Here is a 23,944-nt window from a genome sequence, read left to right as displayed (position 1 = left end):
AAGCTTTTTGTTCCTATGGAACATTTCTGGGATATTTTATTTCAGCTCATGAAACATGGAACCAACACTTTACATGATGCGTTTATATTTTTGTTCAGTATATAATACAGTCGTGGTCAAAAGTTTTGGTCTTCACAATGTTCGCTGCTTCAGTGTTATGAGATATTTTCGTCAGATGTTACTATGGTATACTGAAGTATAATTACATGCATTCCATAAGTGTCAAAGGCTTTTATTGACAATTACATTAAGTTTATGCAAAGACTCAATATTTGCAGTGTTGACCCTTCTTTTTCAAGACCTCTGCAATCCACCCTGGCATGCTGTCAATTAAATTATGGGCCACATCCTGACTGATGGCAGCCCATTCTTGCATAATCAATGCTTGGAGTTTGTCAGAATTTGTGGGTTTTTATTTGTCCACCCGCCTCTTGAGGATCGACCACAAGTTCTCAATGGGATTAAGGTCTGGGGAGTTTCCTGGCCATGGACCCAACATTTCGATGTTTTGTTCCCCGAGCCACTTAGTTATCACTTTTTCCTTATGGCAATGTGCTCCATCATGCTGGAAAAGGCATTGGTCATCACCAAACTGTTCTTGGATGGTTGGGAGAAGTTGCTGTCGGAGGATGTGTTGGTACCATTCTTTATTCATGGCTGTGTTCTTAGGCAAAATTGTGAGTGAGCCCACTCCCTTGGCTGAGAAGCAACCCCACACATGAATGGTCTCAGGATGCTTTACTGTTGGCATGACACAGGACTGATGGTAGTGCTCACCTTGTCTTCTCCGGACAAGGTGTTTTCCGTATGCCCCAAACAATCGGAAAGGGGATTCATCAGAGAAAATGACTTTACCCCAGTCCTCAGCAGTCCAATCCCTGTACCTTTTGCAGAATATCAGTCTGTCCCTGATGTTTTTCCTGGAGAGAAGTGGCTTCTTTGCTGCCCTTCTTGACATCAGGCCATCCTCCAAAAGTATTCGCCTCACCGTGCGTGCAGATGCACCTGCCTGCTGCCATTCCTGAGCAAGCGCTGCACTGGTGGTGCCCTGATCCCGCAGCTGAATCAACTTTAGGAGACGGTCCTGGCACTTGCTGGACTTTCTTGGGCGCCCTGACGCCTTCTTCACAACAATTGAACCTCTCTCCTTGAAGTTCTTGATGATCCGATAAATGGTTGATATAGGTGCAATCTTACTAGCAGCAATATCCTTGCCTGTGAAGCCCTTTTTGTGCAAAGCAATGATGACAGCACGTGTTTGCTTGCAGGTAACCATGGTTAACAGAGGAAGAACAATGATTTCAAGCGCCACCCTCCTTTTAAAGCTTCCAGTCTGTTATTCTAACTCAATCGGCATGACAGAGTGATCTCCAGCCTTGTCCTCGTCAACACTCTCACCTGTGTTAACGAGAGAATCACTGACATGATGGCAGCTGGTCCTTTTGTGGCAGGGCTGAAATGCAGTGGAAATGTTTTTGGGGGATTAAGTTCATTTTCATGGCAAAGAGGGACTTTGCAATTAATTGCAATTCATCTGATCACTCTTCATGACATTCTGGAGTATATTCAAATTGCCATCATCAAAACTGAGGCAGCAGACTTTGTGAAAATTAGTATTTGTGTCATTCTCAAAACTTTTGACCACGACTTTACAGTATGTCTCTGATGGAACCACGTGACATCAAACACTCAAGTGACTTGCTACTTGGCTGCTCAGTCAGCTATCTGGCTACAGTATTAACTATTCTGTTTCATGCCTGGATTATCGGTCATAATCAGTCGTTTATAATACATTATAATGAGGGCATTCATAGCAACTGCCTCCAACTCCAAATCCTAGAGATTTTGCTGTGGGAGCCTGGCTCTGCATTGTAAAGACACTTTAACAGAAATCTCCACTTTGTCTGATGCAGACTGCAGATAATCTATTGACTGGCTCCCAACCAAATAGGGATTATAGTGTGCTAATCATATATGGCATATTAACAGTATAATGCATCTAATGGGAGTGATGTTATTTTTAAGGGATTTAACTCAAAGGGAAGCAGATTGTTTTCCACTGTGATCATTCCAGGATACCTTTTATAGTGAAATATATCACCTAGGAGCAAATGCACCTGTAAAATTAGGGGGTAGATCAGCTTTAATATTTCAGATAGATTGTAACTTCCATCAATGTAATTGTCTGCATCACTTCCAATCCCCCATATGTTTTTTTCTCTCACAAATATATATATATATATATATATATATATATATATCACATACACACATACATATATACATACATACATACATACATACATACATATACATATATACATATATACACACATACACATACACATATACACACACATACACACACATACACACACATATACAGTGGGGAAGAAAAGTATTTAGTCAGCCACCAATTGTGCAAGTTCTCCCACTTAAAAAGATGAGAGAGGCCTGTAATTTTCATCATAGGTACACGTCAACTATGACAGACAAAATGAGAAAAGAAAATCCAGAAAATCACATTGTAGGATTTTTAATTAATTTATTTGCAAATTATGGTGGAAAAATTTTTTTCCACCATAATTTGGTCAATAGCAAAAGTTTCTCAATACTTTGTTATATACACTTTGTTGGCAATGACACAGGTCAAACGTTTTCTGTAAGTCTTCACAAGGTTTTCACACACTGTTGCTGGTATTTTGGCCCATTCCTCCATGCAGATCTCCTCTAGAGCAGTGATGTTTTGGGGCTGTCGCTGGGCAACACGGACTTTCAACTCCCTCCAAAGATTTTCTATGGGGTTGAGATCTGGAGACTGGCTAGGCCACTCCAGGACCTTGAAATGCTTCTTACGAAGCCACTCCTTCGTTGCCCGGGCGGTGTGTTTGGGATCATTGTCATGCTGAAAGACCCAGCCACGTTTCATCTTCAATGCCCTTGCTGATGGAAGGAGGTTTTCACTCAAAATCTCACGATACATGGCCCCATTCATTCTTTCCTTTACACGGATCAGTCATCCTGGTCCCTTTTTAGAAAAACAGCCCCAAAGCATGATGTTTCCACCCCCATGCTTCACAGTAGGTATGGTGTTCTTTGGATGCAACTCAGCATTCTTTGTCCTTCAAACACGACGAGTTGAGTTTTTACCAAAAGGTTCTATTTTGGTTTCATCTGACCATATGACATTCTCCCAATCCTCTTCTGGATCATCCAAATGCACTCTAGCAAACTTCAGACGGGCCTGAACATGTACTGGCTTAAGCAGAGGGACACATCTTGCACTGCAGGATTTGAGTCCCTGGCGGCGTAGTGTGTTACTGATGGTAAGCTTTGTTACTTTGGTCCCAGCTCTCTGCAGGTCATTCACTAGGTCCCCCCGTGTGGTTCTGGGATTTTTGCTCACCGTTCTTGTGATCATTTTGACCCCACGGGGTGAGATCTTGCGTGGAGCCCCAGATCGAGGGAGATTATCAGTGGTCTTGTATGTCTTCCATTTCCTAATAATTGCTCCCACAGTTGATTTCTTCAAACCAAGCTGCTTACCTATTGCAGATTCAGTCTTCCCAGCCTGGTGCAGGTCTACAATTTTGTTTCTGGTGTCCTTTGACAGCTCTTTGGTCTTGGCCATAGTGGAGTTTGGAGTGTGACTGTTTGAGGTTGTGGACAGGTGTCTTTTATACTGATAACAAGTTCAAACAGGTGCCATTAATACAGGTAACAGTGGAGGACAGAGGAGCCTCTTAAAGAAGAAGTTACAGGTCTGTGAGAGCCAGAAATCTTGCTTGTTTGTAGGTGACCAAATACTTATTTTCCACCATAATTTGGAAATAAATTCATAAAAAATCCTACAATGTGATTTTCTGGATTTTCTTTTCTCATTTTGTCTGTCATAGTTGACGTGTACCTATGATGAAAATTACAGGCCTCTCTCATCTTTTTAAGTGGGAGAACTTGCACAATAGGTGGCTGACTAAATACTTTTTTCCCCCACTGTATATATATACACACACACACATATCCTTTTTTAAATTATATTTCCCTTCATTACTTTCCAACCCCACAACCCCTTCCCCAATTGGAGTAAACCAGTGAACAACAACGCTTAGGCCTCTACTTCCAGCCCATACTATATACATTTTATGGACACAGTCAAATTCTACAATAATTATATTTTGTTTGTTTTTACTCCTGAACTTCCTCCGATTATTTTCATGATGTCTATCTGGTTTGAAACACATTTTACACCCATTCATTATATCTATTAACACCTGTCAAAGAACAACAATATTATGGTCTCATAGCTAAAGCAGAGATCAGCTCCTTTGGCAGTCAGTCATATGTGTCACAAGCAGTATCACACTTCTCGCACCTGAGAAGGGGCTATTTCTTACAGAACATTTGTTTCCCACTGTGGGTGTTCGGGGAGGGTTGTGAGAGTGTGAGAGTTGATGTAATGTGCTATACAGAGACAACCTCCCCTAGACTGCAGAGAAAATCCCAAACTTCCTTACACACACCCGATCTTGTGAATCTGAAATCTGATCATTTGAAAAATAATACATATTGAGACAGATTAATGAAAAGGGAGATGGGAGGGGGGAGATACAGAGTATCTATAGTAATTGCCTAAACAGATTTACTTTGAATTCATGCCCTAGACTGGTGTAGCAGGTAACGCCACCACCTGCAGCACATATAGTAACTACATTTAGTGTACAAAACATTAAGAACACCTGCTCTTTCCATGACCTAGACCGACCAGGTGAAAACTATGATCCCTTATTGATGTCACTTGTTTGTGTCAAAAACTGCAACGCTGCTGTTTTTTTGTTAATACTTAACAGTTTCCCGTGTGTATCAACAATGGCCCACCACCGTAAGGACATCCAGCCAACTTGATACAATTGTGGAAAGCATTGGAGTCAACATAGTCCAGCATCCCTGTGGAATGCGTTTGACACCTTGTAAGGGGGGGGGGTTTGCAACTCAATATTAGGAAGTTTTGTACACTCAGTGTAAGCTGTAAGTAAATAGGCTAAATAGGTGTACACAATTACATTGACAAAACTGACCAACGCCAAAACGACTTTGACACCCGTGGTTTGGGGCTAATGAAGAGGGAGAGGTGTTCTCTTACCGGCGTACTCTGGGTCCACATGAGGCGGGTGGAAGCGGAAGTTGATGAAGAAGGGGATGGGCACTCCGAACTTGAACCACTCCACCACGTAGGGCTGGCCGTTCAGGGGGTGGGCCACGTCGCATCCCAAGATGATGTTCTCTCCAGCGCGCGCCGTCACAAACTGGGGCTCCTCTCGCACGCCGTGGGCACCTGGGAAACGGAGAGGGGGGCATTGTGAGTATCCTTGTAAACAGCTAGGGACGTTACTTAATGGTGGTGAAATAACCAACCAAACGCAACCTAGAAAGCAACCTAGAAGCAAAAGGGTAATCGTTCATTAGCATATCCACATTGTGTCTTAGAGTTACAACATCAACCACAAACATTTCGTTAGTTTTTTCACATAGAGAAATGTAAGTTAAGAAAGCCTCCTTGAAAATGTTCATGAAGTACAATATTCACAAAACATGATATACAGTGGTACATCCTCAAACAACATAAACAGAGGACCTAACCCAAATTACACTGATAGGGCCACGGAACCCTATTCAACCATAAGATTCTCTTATTTGTTAGAATATCTCCCTTTTAAGTAGCATCTTCCACTTCCACCACCCTGGTTTACTTTTTCTCTCACGTAGAGCACAGCCTGTTTGTGATGACAGAGAATCAAGGGTGTCATAACTCAAGGTGGCAACAACAAATTCCATCCTGAGCCGAGACCAATAGTTTTAGGAATGGAATATAAAGGACATAGCTCTGTGTGTGGAAATCAAACAAAAACTGTGCACTTTGTCTTGATAACCGTTGCTGCCGTGGCATGAGGCTTTCTACGAGTCTGAGACACTCACTTAAGAAATATAAAGTACACGAGCACAAACACACACAGACACCCACACTATACATTTACTGCACTTTCATTACATGCTGTAAACTTTGATGGAACATATCTTAACTTCCTTATTTACTTTTTACAAGACATACACTACATGATCAAAGTACGTGGACACCTGCTCGTCGAACATCTCATTCCAAAATCATGGGCATTAATATGGCGTTGGTCTGCTCTTAGCTGCTATAACAGCCTTCACTCTTCTGGGAAGGCTTTCCACTAGATGTTGGAACATTGCTGCGGGGACTTGCTTCCATTCAGCCACAAGAGCATTAGTGAGGTCGTGAATTGATGTTGGGCAATTAGGCATGGCTCGCAGTCGGCGTCCCAATTCATCCCAAAGTTGTTCGATGGGATTGAGGTCAGGGCTCTGTGCAGGCCAGTCAAGTTCTTCCACCGATCTCAACAAAACATTTCTGTATGGACCTCGCTTTGTGCACGGTGGCATTGTCATGCTGAAACAAGAAAGGGCCTTCCCCAAACTGTTGCCACAAAGTTGGAAGAACAGAATTGTCTAGAATGTCATTGTATGCTGTAGCGTTAAGATTTCCCTTCACTGGAACTAAGGGGCCTAGCCCGAACCATGAAAAACAGCCCAAGACCATTATTTTTCCTCCACCAAACTTTACAGTTGGCACTATGCATTCTGGCAGGTAGCGTTCTCCTGGCATCCGCCAAACCCAGATTCGTCCGTCGGACTGCCAGTTGGTGAAGAGTGATTAATCACTCCAGAGAACGTGTTTCCACTGCTCCAGAGTCCAATGGCGGTGAACTTTACACCACTCCAACCGACACTTGGCATTGCGCTTGGTGATCTTAGGCTTGTGTGCGGCTGCTCGGCCATGGAAACCCCTTTCATATAGCTCCCGAAGAACAGTTATTGTGCTGCCGTTGCTTCCAGAGGCAGTTTGGAAATCAGTAGTGAGTGTTGCAACAGAGGACAGACGATTATTACACGCTACGCACTTCAGCACTTGGCGGACCTGTTCTGTGAGCTTGTGTGGCCTACCACTTAGAAGCTGAGCCGTTGTTGCTCCTAGACGTTTCCACTTCACAATAACAGCACTTAAAGTTGACCAGGGCAGCTATAGCAGGGCAGAAATTTGACGAACTGACTTGTTGGAAAGGTGGCATGCTATGACGTTGAAAGTCAATGAGCTCTTCAGTAAGGCCATTCTACTGCCAATATTTGTCTCTGGAGATTGCATGGCTGTGTGCTCAATTTATACACCTGTCAGCAACGGGTTCAGCTGAAATAGGCGAATCCACTAATTTGAAGTGTTGTCCACATACTTTTGTATATATAGTGTAAAACTGTGTGTCCACATGTCCACAGGGCTATCTGTTCTACCAGAGCATCGATCCTCAACTAATTCAAGTATGGATTGGCTTTACAACCGGAAGCAAAGTGTGTTTTCACTTACATTGAACACTATAACTATAACAGGCATATTTACGGTTGCTGAAACGTTGCTGGATGGTGGCTTACTATATGGATCTGTGTGTGTGTGTTCTTCTTGTGCTTGGCAGTGGCAGAGGCAGATAAATAACGGGGGCTGAGGGAGAGCGCATATACCCAAGACTCCCCCTGCCTCCCCTACATAGCCCAGTGCTACGTGTTGATTGGCTGCAGGTGACATCACCAGCGAGCGAAAACAGGCCTCTGGAAGGTATGACTTCACAGTTTATACTGATGAGAGAGAGGGAGGGAGAGAGGGAGGAGAAATGAGAGATAATAAACTCCTCTTCTCCTCCATTAGGATTTTGCCCGGAAAGGGATGGTCAAATGCTTTAATCTCCAAGCTGCAGGAGGGGAGAGTAGAGCATATCCTTCCAGAGAGGTTCACAGCCTATAGAGTGGGCTCTAATGTTTGAGCATGGCTGTCTGTGTTCAAGAAGACTCCAAGATGAGATGTTCTATCACTCTTGGCTGTAAGGTCGACATTTGGACAGCTGTCACTCAATGGTGTCTCTGTCTGAATTTAATGAGCCCAACCCACATGTTCTTTATCAGTGTCCAGCAATTTTAAGAGTACAGTATTTCATTATGATTATATTAATAGCTACATTTATCAAACAAACCATTAACTTCTGAACTGTTCCTGAACTGTGCCTGAAGTTTGAAGCACCCTCAATCACGCTCCTCAAGAAATTAGAACTATACAGTGGGGAAAAAAAGTATTTAGTCAGCCACCAATTGTGCAAGTTCTCCAACTTAAAAAGATGAGAGAGGCCTGTAATTTTCCTCATAGGTACACGTCAACTATGACAGACAAATTGAGGAAAAAAAATCCAGAAAATCATATTGTAGGATTTTTAATGAATTTATTTGCAAATTATGGTGGAAAATAAGTATTTGGTCACCTACAAACAAGCAAGATTTCTGGCTCTCACAGACCTGTAACTTCTTCTTTAAGAGGCTCCTCTGTCCTCCACTCGTTACCTGTATTAATGGCACCTGTTTGAACTTGTTATCAGTATAAAAGACACCTGTCCACAACCTCAAACAGTCACACTCCAAACTCCACTATGGCCAAGACCAAAGAGCTGTCAAAGGACACCAGAAACAACATTGTAGACCTGCACCAGGCTGGGAAGACTGAATCTGCAATAGGTAAGCAGCTTGGTTTGAAGAAATCAACTGTGGGAGCAATTATTAGGAAATGGAAGACATACAAGACCACTGATAATCTCCCTCGATCTGGGGCTCCACGCAAGATCTCACCCTGTGGGGTCAAAATGATCACAAGAACGGTGAGCAAAAATCCCAGAACCACACGGGGGGACCTAGTGAATGACCTGCAGAGAGCTGGGACCAAAGTAACCTGCTTAAGCCAGTACATGTCCAGGCCCGTCTGAAGTTTGCTAGAGTGCATTTGGATGATCCAGAAGAGGATTGGGAGAATGTCATATGGTCAGATGAAACCAAAATATAACTTTTTGGTAAAAACTCAACTCGTCGTGTTTGGAGGACAAAGAATGCTGAGTTGCATCCAAAGAACACCATACCTACTGTGAAGCATGGGGGTGGAAACATCATGCTTTGGGGCTGTTTTTCTGCAAAGGGACCAGGACGACTGATCCGTGTAAAGGAAAGAATGAATGGGGCCATGTATCGTGAGATTTTGAGTGAAAACCTCCTTCCATCAGCAAGGGCATTGAAGATGAAACGTGGCTGGGTCTTTCAGCATGATAATGATCCCAAACACACCGCCCGGTCAATGAAGGAGTGGCTTCGTAAGAAGCATTTCAAGGTCCTGGAGTGGCCTAGCCAGTCTCCAGATCTCAACCCCATAGAAAATCTTTGGAGGGACTTGAAAGTCTGTGTTGCCCAGCGACAGCCCCAAAACATCACTGCTCTAGAGGAGATCTGCATGGAGGAATGGGCCAAAATACCAGCAACAGTGTGTGAAAACCTTGTGAAGACTTACAGAAAACGTTTGACCTGTGTCATTGCCAACAAAGGGTATATAACAAAGTATTGAGAAACTTGTGTTATTGACCAAATACTTATTTTCCACCATAATTTGCAAATAAATAAATTAAAAATCCTACAATGTGATTTTCTGGATTTTCTTTTCTCATTTTGTCTGTCATAGTTGACGTGTACCTATGATGAAAATTACAGGCCTCTCTCATCTTTTTAAGTGGGAGAACTTGCACAATTGGTGGCTGACTAAATACTTTTCTTCCCCACTGTAAATTAAATATGCAAGACTTTCCAAACTCACTGAGAGAGACCATTGTTGAATATTAAAGTCCATATGCTAGCTTGCACTGAATACAAATAATTATTACGTTCAGGAAGCTGAAATAGTGGTAGATGGTGGAGAAGTTGAGCTGAAATGTAAACTCTACAGTCTACACTTTAAACTGTCTTTAAAAAAAATAAAGAAAATTAGTTGGCAGAATTTTTGAAAATTAACTTAATTGCTCAAAATTAAGTGGGTATTAGCCTAAAAGGTGGAAACTAATTTGATGATAGAGCACAGTCAAAATCTATTAATTTAGAGGACCACAAAATAGGGTAGTAAAACTACACTGTACAAAAATATACAACAATTTCAAATACTTTACTGAGTTACAGTTCATAAAAGGAACGTCGATCCAGAGCATTCTAAACGTGCTCAATGGGTGACATGTCTCGTGAGTATGTAGGCCATGGAAGAACTGGGACATTTTCAGCTTCCAGGAATTGTGTACAGATTCTTGTGACATGGGGCTGTGCATTATCATGCTGAAACATGAGGTGATGGTGGCGGATGAATGGCACGACAATGGGCCTCAGGATCTCATCACGGTATCTCTGTGCATTCAAATTGCCATAGATAAAATGCAATTGTGTTCGTTGTCCGTAGCTTATGCCTGGCCATACCATAAACCCACCACCACCATGGGGCACTCTGTTCACAAAGTTGACATCAGAAAACCGCTCGCCCACACGCCATACACGTGGGCTGTGGTTGTGAGGCCGGTTGGACGTACTACCAAATTCTTTAAAACGACATTGGCTCATGGTAGAGAAATGAACATTCAATTCTCTGGCAACAGCTCTGGTGGACATTCCTGCAGTCAGCATGCCAACTGCACGCTCCTTCAAAACTAGAGACATCTGTGACATTGTGTTGTGTGACAAAATTGCACATTTTAGAATGGCCTTTTATTGTCCCCAGCACAAGGTGCACCTGTGTAATGATCATGCTGTTGAATCAGCTTCTTGATACGCCTGTCAGGTGGATGGATTATCTTGGCAAAGGAGAAACGCTCACTTACAGGGATGTAAACACATTTGTTCACCAAATTTTAGGGAAATAAGCTTTTTGTGAATATGGAACATTTCTGGGATCTTTTATTTCAGCTCATGAAACATGGGACCAACACTTTACATGTTGTGTTTATATTTTTGTTCAGTATACTTCAAAATGGCTTCTTTATTACCTAACCCAAAAGTGCCGGAGGAGTAGTGGCAGCCAATAGGCTGAGCACTCAAAGATCAAAGGCAGCACGACTCAGATTTAGATCAATAAAGGGAACATTTGCAAAACCATAGAAACTGGATTCATTGTGCCTGACTGTGCAATTATCACTCGCAGGGAAGATAAATCCAGCGGGACACACACCGTGAAAGAGAATGAGATCTGAAACAGTCCGTTAGCGGTGTTTAATTTCATCAAAAGGGAAGGAAAAATGCAAGCAGTAGAAGAAGAACTGGGCAATTTAATATGGAATTGCTTCACCTCCGTGGCCAGACTAATTGCGCTACTCATCTGTGTATGTCGACTGTCAATAACCCAAATATCATGGAAACGAATGAAGCACAGAGGGAAGGCCAGGATTTGACCTACTTGGCTCACATACCCTCCAACGAGTATCACTCACTCATTTTCAATTCAAAGGAGATTCTGCCGGGGTGCACAGAGAGCATCTAAACCCTCCTGAATCGCTGCTACAGTGTAGTCATGGCCTTATTATCCTGCCAAGCATTTACAGTTGCTTGCGAAACTATTCACCCCCCTTGGCATTTTTCCTATTTTGTTGCCTTACAACCTGGAATTAAAATGGATTTTTGGGGGGTTTGTATCATTTGATTTACACAACATGCCTACCACTTTGAAGATGCAAAATATTTTTGGGGGTGAAACAAACAAGAAATAAGACAAAAACTGCTCCAGCTCCTTCAAGTTGGATGGGTTCCGCTGGTATACAGCAATCTTTAAGTCATACCACAGATTCTCAATTGGATTGAGGCCTGGGCTTTGACTAGGCCATTCCAAGACATTTAAATGTTTCCCCTTAAACCACTCAAGTGTTGCTTTAGAAGTATGCTTAGGGTCATTGTCCTGCTGGAAGGTGAACCTCCGTCCCAGTCTCAAATCTCTGGAAGACTGAAACAGGTTTCCCTCAAGAATTTCCCTGTATTTAGCGCCATCCATCATTCCTTCAATTCTGACCTGTTTCCCAGTCCCTGCCGAAGAAAAACATCCCCACAGCATGATGCTGCCACCACCATGCTTCACTGTGGGGAGGGTGTTCTCGGGGTGATGAGAGGTGTTGGGTTTGCGCCAGACATAGCGTTTTCCTTGATGACCAAAAAGCTCAATTTCAGTTTTATCTGACCAGAGTACCTTCTTCCATTTGCTTGGGGAGTCTCCCACATGCCTTTTGGCGAACACCAAACGTGTTTGCTTCTTTTTTTCTTTAAGCGATGTCTTTTTTCTCGCCACTCTTCTGTGGAGTGTACGGCTTAAAGTGGTCCTATGGACAGATACTCCAATCTCCGCTGTGGAGCTTTGCAGCACCTTCAGGGTTATCTTTGGTCTCTTCGTTTCCTCTCGGATTAATGCCCTCATTGCCTGGTCCGTGAGTTTTGGTGGGCGGCCCTCTCTTGGCAGGTTTGTTGTGGTGCCATATTCTTTAAATTTTTAATAATGGATTCAATGGCGCTCCGTGGGATGTTCAAAGTTTCTGATATTTTTTGATAACCCAACCCTGATCTGTACTTCTTCAAAACTTTGTCCCTGACCTGTTTGGAGAGCTTGGTCTTCATGGTGCCGCTTGCTTGGTGGTGCCCCTTGCTTAGTGGTGTTGCAGACTCTGGGGCCTTTCAGAACAGGTGTATATACAGTGGGGGAAAAAGTATTTAGTCAGCCACCAATTGTGCAAGTTCTCCCACTTAAAAAGATGAGAGAGGCCTGTAATTTTCATCATAGGTACACGTCAACTATGACAGACAAAATGAGATTTTTTTTCCCAGAAAATCACATTGTAGGATTTTTTATGAATTTATTTGCAAATTATGGTGGAAATAAGTATTTGGTCAATAACAACATTTTCTCAATACTTTGTTATATACCCTTTGTTGGCAATGACACAGGTCAAACGTTTTCTGTAAGTCTTCACAAGGTTTTCACACACTGTTGCTGGTATTTTGGCCCATTCCTCCATGCAGATCTCCTCTAGAGCAGTTATGTTTTGGGGCTGTCGCTGGGCAACACAGACTTTCAACTCCCTCCAAAGATTTTCTATGGGGTTGAGATCTGGAGACTGGCTAGGCCACTCCAGGAACTTGAAATGCTTCTTACGAAGCCACTCCTTCGTTGCCCGGGCGGTGTGTTTGGGATCATTGTCATGCTGAAAGACCCAGCCACGTTTCATCTTCAATGCCCTTGCTGATGGAAGGAGGTTTTCACTCAAAATCTCACGATACATGGCCCCATTCATTCTTTCCTTTACACGGATCAGTCGTCCTGGTCCCTTTGCAGAAAAACAGCCCCAAAGCATGATGTTTCCACCCCCATGCTTCACAGTAGGTATGGTGTTCTTTGGATGCAACTCAGCATTCTTTGTCCTCCAAACACGACGAGTTGAGTTTTTACCAAAAATTTTGGTTTCATCTGACCATATGACATTCTCCCAATCCTCTTCTGGATCATCCAAATGCACTCTAGCAAACTTCAGACGGGCCTGGACATGTACTGGCTCAAGCAGAGGGACACGTCTGGCACTGCAGGATTTGAGTCCCTGGCAGCGTAGTGTGTTACTGATGGTAGGCTTTGTTACTTTGGTCCCAGCTCTCTGCAGGTCATTCACTAGGTCCCCCCGTGTGGTTCTGGGATTTTTGCTCACCGTTCTTGTGATCATTTTGACCCCACGGGGTGAGATCTTGCGTGGAGCCCCAGATCGAGGGAGATTATCAGTGGTCTTGTATGTCTTCCATTTCCTAATAATTGCTCCCACAGTTGATTTCTTCAAACCAAGCTGCTTACCTATTGCAGATTCAGTCTTCCCAGCCTGGTGCAGGTCTACAATTTTGTTTCTGGTGTCCTTTGACAGCTCTTTGGTCTTGGCCATAGTGGAGTTTGGAGTGTGACTGTTTGAGGTTGTGGACAGGTGTCTTTTATACTGATAACAAGTTCAAACAGGTGCCATTAATACAGGTAACGAGTGGAGGACAGAGGAGCCTCTTAAAGAAGAAGTTACAGGTCTGTGAGAGCCAGAAATCTTGCTTGTTTGTAGGTGACCAAATACTTATTTTCCACCATAATTTGCAAATAAATTCATAAAAAATCCTACAATGTGATTTTCTGGATTTTCTTTCCTAAATTTGTCTGTCATAGTTGACGTGTACCTATGATGAAAATTACAGGCCTCTCTCATCTTTTTAAGTGGGAGAACTTGCACAATTGGTGGCTGACTAAATACTTTTTTCCCCCACTGTATACTGAGATCATGTGACACTTAGATTGCACACAGGTGGACTTTATTTAATTAATTATGTGACTTCTGAAGGTAATTGGTTGCACCAGATCTTATTTAGGGGCTTCATAGCAAAGTGGGTGAATACATATGCACGCACCACTTTTCCGGTATTTATTTTTTAGATTTGTTTTTAACAAGTCATTTTTTTCATTTCACTTCACCAATTTGGACTATTTTGTGTATGTCCATTACATGAAATCCAAATAAAAATCCATTTAAATTACAGGTTGTTATGCAACAAAATATGAAAACGCCAAGCGGGATGAATACTTTTGCAAGGCACTGTATGCCTATTCAGTCTACGTAGCTAAAGGTAACGGTTACCTTGCTGCTTGTAACATCAAAGTGAGTTATGATACCTGTGAGTTTTATTCACAGGGCCAAGTGAGAGATTGTTATTTGGGTTCAGCTATGATAGTACCATTTGGAGGAAACCTTCATTTAGTCTGTCTTGTGTGCACTGCTCGCTAACAGTTTGCCTCTCTGCAAGCTGCCCCCCTGGTACACCGTCTCTGCCCTGTTGCCCTCTACCTACCTCTACCCCAGAACAGACTCACATGCCAGCTTATTAGATACACCCATCTAGTACCGGGCGGACCCCCCTTTGCCTCCAGAACAGCCTGAATTATCTGGGGTATTCTACAAGATGACGAGGTAAGTACTCGTTACATTTTGAATGCATAGCAGGACAGGAAAATGGTCCAATTCACGCAAGAGAACATCACTGGTCATCCCTACTGCCTCTGATCTGGCAGACTCACTAAACACACATGCTTCGTTTGTAAATTATGTCTGAGTATTGGAGTGTGCCCTTTGCTGTCCGTAAATTTAAAAAACAAGAAAATGGTGCCGTCTGGCTTGCTTAATTATAGTTTTACTTTTACTTTTGATACTTAAGTATATTTTAGCAATTACATTTACTTTTGATACTTAGAACCAAATACTTTTAGACTTTTACTCAAGTAGTATTTTACTGGGTGACTTTCACTTTTACTTGAGTCATTTTCTATTAAGGTATGACAATTGGGTACTTTTTCCACCACTGGTTGTGCGTTCCGAGATGCTGTTCTGCAGACCACTCTTGTACTGCACCGTTATTTGTCTGTTCGTGGCCCGCCTGTTAGCTTGCACGATTCTTGCCATTCTCCTTCGACCTCTCTCATCAACAAGCTGTTTTCTCCCCCATAGGAATGCCGCTGACTGGATGTTTTTTGTTTGTCACACCATTCTCGGTAAACCCTAGACACTGCGTGAAAAGCCCAGTAGGGCAGCCGTTTCTGAGATACTGGATTCGGCGTGCCATACCACTCTCAAAGTCGCTTAGGTCACTCGTTTTGCCCCTTCTAACGTTCAATTGAACAGTAGCTGAATGCCTTGATGCCTGTCTGCCTTCTTTATATAGCAAGCCACGACCACGTGACTCACTGTATGTAGGAGCGATCCTTCCATGAACGGGGTGGTGTACCTAATAAACTGGCCGGTGAGAGTACATGGTTCTTCACTGTGTAGTTGGACTTGGGTACCACTAGAAATGTCATGTTATTTCTTCATGTATTGTCTCTGGTTGGAGTCGTAGCTAGCTTGTGTGCTTTGGGTGGTACCCTTATGCTGGCTGGGTTTGCAGAAAGGGAGGTAGTATATACATTTGCATAGTGTTATGTAGTGTCAAACTTGACCACTCAATTGCCAATCTTTAAGCCCAACAAGAGTTTAGACCAGTTGTGCCAAACACTGGTCAAGGGCTAATAGTGTCTGGAGATTTTACTTAGTCAATGATTGGCCAAACTTTCAAATTTAATTTGGTTCTCTTCATCTTGGACATCTCATAGAATGTTGTACATTGAAGATTTGTGACGTACTCAACATTTCGACTGATATCATGTCATGCAACCATGCATTCTTCAAGTCATTCCACTACAAGTTATGTGTTCCCTAAAATCCTTGTCAAAGGTGAATCAGACCAATACCTCCAACAGTAACCCTTGAGTGAAGATCCTTATGAGGCCAAACGTTTTGGCGCTGTCAATAAAAGACGCACACTGCATTAGTGTCCATTCATAGTGCCTCTCCACTGCCTGCTTTTATTGATGGTATTGATGCTCAAAAAAATCTCAGTTTGTCTGTCATAGTTGACGTGTACCTATGATGAAAATTACAGGCCTCTCTCATCTTTTTAAGTGGGAGAACTTGCACAATTGGTGGCTGACTAAATACTTTTTTCCCCACTGTATAGGTCTAAAAAGGGCCTAAAATGGCCATTTTCATGTTTTGTTTGTGATACAAATATAAAAAGCATGTCAATCATCCTTCCTCCAAATTAAGTTTCTATGTGAGAATTTCCAGAACTGAGATACCAAAAATATTTTTGGGCTATCCTGGCGTGGAATCGGCCAAATGCTTTTCATGTTCCTCACTGAATTCATCTGCCAATTAGTTGACCATTGGACATAAAACATATATGTACCCTTCAAACTGATTGTACAGTAATGTTGGCCTGAAACATTTCTTACCTTGTCTCCAATTTGTTAATGGCTTCATGCACAAGGCCTTGCATTAATCGCTAGTACAGTGAACTCAAGGGACACATGTCCATTGGTTTCCAATTGCATTGATATCAGTTCAGCATATGTTACCCCCATTCACACAGGCCTGGTCCTTTTAATTAAGCACAGTGCACCGCACTCTTACAACCTCATCTGTCCCGGATTAGTTGTTTCTAGCAACAGATTGATTCTAAAAAGCAAAGTATATTGCAAGAGTACTAGGAATGTTGCTGTCCTGTTCTGGATGTTTCTTGACTGCTACTGTAAGCAGGTGACTCTTATCTAGGATGCTTATAAACAGAAGGAACTGGAATTCAATTAGAGAAAGGAGACACGGTGTGACTTCTTTTTAACTCCTGTATTGGAGTGTAAAACCTTTCTGCTGTACATCTGCATTATGGCATTTTGGCAAGAACATCGGGACATGCTGTCTTTTTTCTCTCAATGAATTACCAGTTACCAGCCAACAAAGGCTGTAAGGCCTCATAAGTGAAAACCAATATTTTTGTTTCTCTCTGCATGAGTGAGTATTGAGTCAGCTCCCCTAGCATCATTAGCGCATCGAACCATTACGGCATGAGCAACGGCTCTAGAAGAGGAAATAAGACTGCGGCCTGCAAAGCTGCATCTTAATAATACTGCACAGTTCCCCATCTGGAGCCGGGGGGGTATTCTCTGGGCTCTCTCCTTTGAGGGTCATGGTGTGTAGGCCTTTGGTCCCGTGGAGAGGTCCCAGTGATGATGCCCTCCAGAACACACTGTACACACAGTATTAATTATACTTACTACTCCAGGCCCAACACTCAGCCGGCTGCCTTGAGGAAGCACCCAATTAAGTCATTTCCTCTCATTATACTTAGAGCGCTAGGTCTTAAGTGTTTGTTGTTAGCGTTTAATGATGAAGAAAAGCAAGCATTTTGCCTTTGTAAGAGTCGAGTAAATATAACCCAGGATGTCAGGCCTAGACATGCCAAGGAGGATACGGTACAACCATTAATCATAGAGCGCTTGGTAATTGCACTCTTAGAGTCATTGTCTCCTTTAATGTTTTAGAACAGTAAGCATTTAGGTCAACATTTATTTGTCCCTCATGCTTTGTTATGTGTTCCAAGCTTAATACTTCAGTGAGTATATCTGTTCATTATATTTCGAGCAATCTCCTTGTTGTCAGTTACAGTTGGATTTAAGTTTGTACTCACAGATTTCGGTCCTGATTAGGCAAACATTTTGTTGTTGAATACTAGCCTAGCTTCTTCAGAGAGCAGAGTCCTCTAGTCAACTGAACTCTGGTATATTTTCGAAGATTTCCCAAAACGTGCCATTGATTGTATCTGTTCTCTTTAAGTCAGAAAAGTGTACAACCTAATCAAATAAAGTGGATTAAGTCACCTGCAGAATAAAGCGTCTTTAAGTGTTACACACCGATGCTAGCTGTGCCCACCAGGCTACCAGTCACTAACCTGTGCCAAAAATCACAGGTCCATGTGAAAGTTGAGAAGCCTAACAATAACCCTCACAACCAAGCCTAGTACTCCCACAGAAAAACCATATTTCGAGGATTGAATGTAGTAGATTGTATCACTATCTTCAGTGAAGCAAGAGATTCCTCATCACCTATTTTCAGATGTTTGCGTTTTTTTTAAAACCTCAAATACCAACAAACTATCTGGATTAGCTGTACTCACCCTTAGCTGTGATGTCTCTGCAGAGATCATCTATATTGTTTCTGTTTGGCAATAGAGTTGCACTGACTGTCCTGATTCTCCACCCTTTTCCAGAAGTGTGCACTTGCACACTCCCCGTCATGGATTTAAAAGCATAAGATTGGTGTAAGCATATACTAAAAAGGGTTTTTCTTAATTTTTTTTACTATTTTCTACATTGTAGAAAAATAGTGAAGACATCAAAACTATGAAATAACACATATGGAATCATGTAGTAACCAAAAAAGTGTTAAACAAATCAAAATATATTTTATATTTGAGATTCTTCAAATAGCCACCCTTTGCCTTGATGACAGCTTTGCACACTTTTGGCATTCTCTCAACCAGCGTCATGAGGTAGTCACCTGGAATGCATTTCAATTAACAGGTGTGCCTTCTTAAAAGTTAATTTGTGGAATTTCATTCTTTCTTAATGTGTTTGAGCCACTCAGTTGTGTTGTGACAAGGTAGTGGGGTATACAGAAGATAGCCCTATTTGGTAAAAGACCAAATCCATATTATGGCAAGAACAGCTCAAATAAGCAAAGAGAAACAACAGTTCATCATTACTTTAAGACATGAAGGTCAGTATATCTGGAAAATCTCAAGAACTTTGAATGTTTCTTCAAGTGCAGTCGCAAAAACCATCAAGCGCTATGATGAAACTGGCTCTCATGAGGACCGCCACAGCAATGGAAGACCCAGAGTTGCTGCAAAGAAACCACTACTAAAGGACACCAATAATAAGAAGAGACTTGCTTTGGCCAAGAAACACGAGCAATGGACATTAGACCGGTCCTTTGGTCTGGAGTCCAAATTTGAGGTTTTTGGTTCCAACCGCCGTGTCTTTGTGAAACGCGGTGTGAGTGAACGGATGATCTCCGCATGTGCATTTCCCACCGTAAAGCATGGAGGAGTAGGTGTTATGGTGTGGGGGTGCTATGCTGGTGACACTGTCTGTGATGTATTTAGAATTCAAGGCACTCTTAACCAGCATGGCTACCACAGCATTCTGCAGCGATATGCCATCCCATCTGGTTTGGACTTAGTGGGACTATGATTAGTTTTTCAACAGGACAATGACCCAACACACCTCCAGGCTGTGTAAGGGCTATTTGACCAAGAAGGAGAGTGATGGAGTGCTGCATCAGATGACCTGGCCTCCACAATCCCCCTACCTCAACCAAATTGAGATGGTTTGGGATGAGTCGGACCGCAGAGTGAAGGAAAAGCAGCTCAGTTGGTAGAGCATGGCGCTTGCAACGCCAGGGTTGTGGGTTCGATTCCCACGGGGGGCCATTATGAATTTTTTTTTTTTTTAAATTGTATGCACTCTGGATAAGAGCGTCTGCTAAATGACTAAAAATGTAAAAATATAAAAACAAGTGCTCAGCATATGTGGGAACTCCTTCAAGACTGTTGGAAAAGCATTCCAGGTGGAGCTGGTTGAGAGAATGCCAAGAGTGTGCAAAGCTGTCATCAAGGCAAAGGGTGGCTATTTTAATGAGTAGGTGTTCTAAAACTTTTGACAGGTAGTGTATATTTTTTTAGGCTCAAAATCAGACCCAGTTTCTTTGTCCTCTTCAAAGACACTCCATGGTGTGATCTTTAATGGAAGCAGGCAACAGGTTCAAATACCACTTCCTCTGAAATTTCTGCATGCAAGTTCTCTGTTGCCTCCTGAATACAGTTGACTCCTGATAAGTGCAAACTCTGTTTAAGAGCAATACAGTTTTCCAGTTCATTTGCAGTCTTTTTAATTGCTCCTGATATCTCGGCAGTCCCAAGCCTTTACATTCATCAGCAGGTGATGGTATACTGCTCACTGTCACACAATTCCCTAGGCTTGATGGTAATAAATTGCACTGTATGCAAATTAGAGTGGGGAGTAAGATTTTTGACCATACTGATTCTTTCAAGCAAATCTCCTTATATACTTTTCTGCAATGTTTTCTGACCTGCTAACTTTGCTGTAAAGCTTCAGATGGTCAGTAAAGCTTAAAAACCAGAGAACATAATTTCCTGGAATATTAACAACCCCTCTGTCTGACCTTAGTCCAGTGACACAGTTTGTTTTACTCAGTATCAACAGAGTCACCAATGTCCTCCAAGGATTGTAGGCACCATGAATCAACAGGGCAACTGCAAAGTGAAGTCATGCACATCATATAAGAGCATTATAGGGAAATGAGATGGCAGGGGGGACCACATGGCAAAGTAGAGGGAAGTGGGGCAAGGAGATGGCATTAACAGAGCTGTCAGAAGCAATATCCATCATAAAGGATGCCGCTGCAGAAGCGGTGAACAGGTTAAGGTGAAGTAATCAACCTGCGCAAAGGAGCAGCCGCTCATCGGGTTCTAAAATGCTAATCAACGCTGCATGGTTGAGTTATTCACTGCCTCCTCCCATCTTTCGTAATTAGAGGTCCATCAACGCTAACATGCTACTCTACTATGGTTATTTATTGGAGCTTATGTGAGATAGGATCTGTCCGCACTCTGAGAGCAGAGGAGCACTGAAAGAGGGTGTGAATTTGTATTAAGGAAGTCGTTAGGGCAGATAAGATGAGCATCAATACCATCAATAAAAGTAGGCAGTGGAGAGGCACTATGAATGGACACTAATGTAGTGTGCGTCTTTTATTGACAGCGCCAAAACGTTTGGCCTCATAAGATTCTTCACTCAAGGGTTACTGTTGGAGGTATTGGTCTGATTCACCTTTGACAAGGATTTTAGGGAACACATAACTTGTAGTGGAATGACTTGAAGAATGCATGGTTGCATGACATGATATCAGTCGAAATGTTGAGTACGTCACAAATCTTCAATGTACAACATTCTATGAGATGTCCAAGATGAAGAGAACCAAATTAAATTTGAAAGTTTGGCCAATCATTGACTAAGTAAAATCTCCAGACACTATTAGCCCTTGACCAGTGTTTGGCACAACTGGTCTAAACTCTTGTTGGGCTTAAAGATTGGCAATTGAGTGGTCAAGTTTGACACTACATAACACTATGCAAATGTATATACTACCTCCCTTTCTGCAAACCCAGCCAGCATAAGGGTACCACCCAAAGCACACAAGCTAGCTACGACTCCAACCAGAGACAATACATGAAGAAATAACATGACATTTCTAGTGGTACCCAAGTCCAACTACACAGTGAAGAACCATGTACTCTCACCGGCCAGTTTATTAGGTACACCACCCCGTTCATGGATGGATCGCTCCTACATACAGTGAGTCACGTGGTCGTGGCTTGCTATATAAAGAAGGCAGACAGGCATCAAGGCATTCAGCTACTGTTCAATTGAACGTTAGAAGGGGCAAAACGAGTGACCTAAGCGACTTTGAGAGTGGTATGGCACGCCGAATCCAGTATCTCAGAAACGGCTGCCCTACTGGGCTTTTCACGCAGTGTCTAGGGTTTACCGAGAATGGTGTGACAATCAAAAAACATCCAGTCAGCGGCATTCCTATGGGGGAGAAAACAGCTTGTTGATGAGAGAGGTCGAAGGAGAATGGCAAGAATCGTGCAAGCTAACAGGCGGGCCACGAACAGACAAATAACGGTGCAGTACAAGAGTGGTCTGCAGAACAGCATCTCGGAACGCACAACCAGTGGTGGAAAAAGTACCCAATTGTCATACCTTAATAGAAAATGACTCAAGTAAAAGTGAAAGTCACCCAGTAAAATACTACTTGAGTAAAAGTCTAAAAGTATTTGGTTCTAAGTATCAAAAGTAAATGTAATTGCTAAAATATACTTAAGTATCAAAAGTAAAAGTAAAACTATAATTAAGCAAGCCAGACGGCACCATTTTCTTGTTTTTTAAATTTACGGACAGCAAAGGGCACACTCCAATACTCAGACATAATTTACAAACGAAGCATGTGTGTTTAGTGAGTCTGCCAGATCAGAGGCAGTAGGGATGACCAGTGATGTTCTCTTGCGTGAATTGGACCATTTTCCTGTCCTGCTATGCATTCAAAATGTAACGAGTACTTACCTCGTCATCTTGTAGAATACCCCAGATAATTCAGGCTGTTCTGGAGGCAAAGGGGGGTCCGCCCGGTACTAGATGGGTGTATCTAATAAGCTGGCATGTGAGTCTGTTCTGGGGTAGAGGTAGGTAGAGGGCAACAGGGCAGAGACGGTGTACCAGGGGGGCAGCTTGCAGAGAGGCAAACTGTTAGCGAGCAGTGCACACAAGACAGACTAAATGAAGGTTTCCTCCAAATGGTACTATCATAGCTGAACCCAAATAACAATCTCTCACTTGGCCCTGTGAATAAAACTCACAGGTATCATAACTCACTTTGATGTTACAAGCAGCAAGGTAACCGTTACCTTTAGCTACGTAGACTGAATAGGCATACAGTGCCTTGCAAAAGTATTCATCCCGCTTGGCGTTTTTCATATTTTGTTGCATAACAACCTGTAATTTAAATGGATTTTTATTTGGATTTCATGTAATGGACATACACAAAATAGTCCAAATTGGTGAAGTGAAATGAAAAAAATGACTTGTTAAAAACAAATCTAAAAAATAAATACCGGAAAAGTGGTGCGTGCATATGTATTCACCCACTTTGCTATGAAGCCCCTAAATAAGATCTGGTGCAACCAATTACCTTCAGAAGTCACATAATTAATTAAATAAAGTCCACCTGTGTGCAATCTAAGTGTCACATGATCTCAGTATACAGTGGGGGAAAAAAGTATTTAGTCAGCCACCAATTGTGCAAGTTCTCCCACTTAAAAAGATGAGAGAGGCCTGTAATTTTCATCATAGGTACACGTCAACTATGACAGACAAATTTAGGAAAGAAAATCCAGAAAATCACATTGTAGGATTTTTATGAATTTATTTGCAAATTATGGTGGAAAATAAGTATTTGGTCACCTACAAACAAGCAAGATTTCTGGCTCTCACAGACCTGTAACTTCTTCTTTAAGAGGCTCCTCTGTCCTCCACTCGTTACCTGTATTAATGGCACCTGTTTGAACTTGTTATCAGTATAAAAGACACCTGTCCACAACCTCAAACAGTCACACTCCAAACTCCACTATGGCCAAGACCAAAGAGCTGTCAAAGGACACCAGAAACAAAATTGTAGACCTGCACCAGGCTGGGAAGACTGAATCTGCAATAGGTAAGCAGCTTGGTTTGAAGAAATCAACTGTGGGAGCAATTATTAGGAAATGGAAGACATACAAGACCACTGATAATCTCCCTCGATCTGGGGCTCCACGCAAGATCTCACCCCGTGGGGTCAAAATGATCACAAGAACGGTGAGCAAAAATCCCAGAACCACACAGGGGGACATAGTGAATGACATGCAGAGAGCTGGGACCAAAGTAACAAAGCCTACCATCAGTAACACACTACGCCGCCAGGGACTCAAATCCTGCAGT

General features: G+C 42.4%; 1 protein-coding gene across 1 annotated transcript in view; it reads right to left on the bottom strand.

The window, feature by feature from the left end:
* LOC121579322 (protein turtle homolog B-like) overlaps positions 1–23,944 on the bottom strand; it is a 222,095-nt gene that overhangs the window by 152,084 nt on the left and 46,067 nt on the right. The window contains exon 2 of the mRNA XM_041893813.2: positions 5,141–5,332. Within this exon, the coding sequence (XP_041749747.1) occupies positions 5,141–5,332 (192 nt within the window). The remainder of the gene's footprint in view (positions 1–5,140; positions 5,333–23,944) is intronic.

Source organism: Coregonus clupeaformis, chromosome 13 (assembly GCF_020615455.1).
Source record: "Coregonus clupeaformis isolate EN_2021a chromosome 13, ASM2061545v1, whole genome shotgun sequence".
NCBI classification, from domain to species: domain Eukaryota; kingdom Metazoa; phylum Chordata; class Actinopteri; order Salmoniformes; family Salmonidae; genus Coregonus; species Coregonus clupeaformis.
The sequence above is the reverse complement of the archived record's forward strand: the minus strand, read 5'-3'. Positions and strand labels throughout refer to the sequence as shown.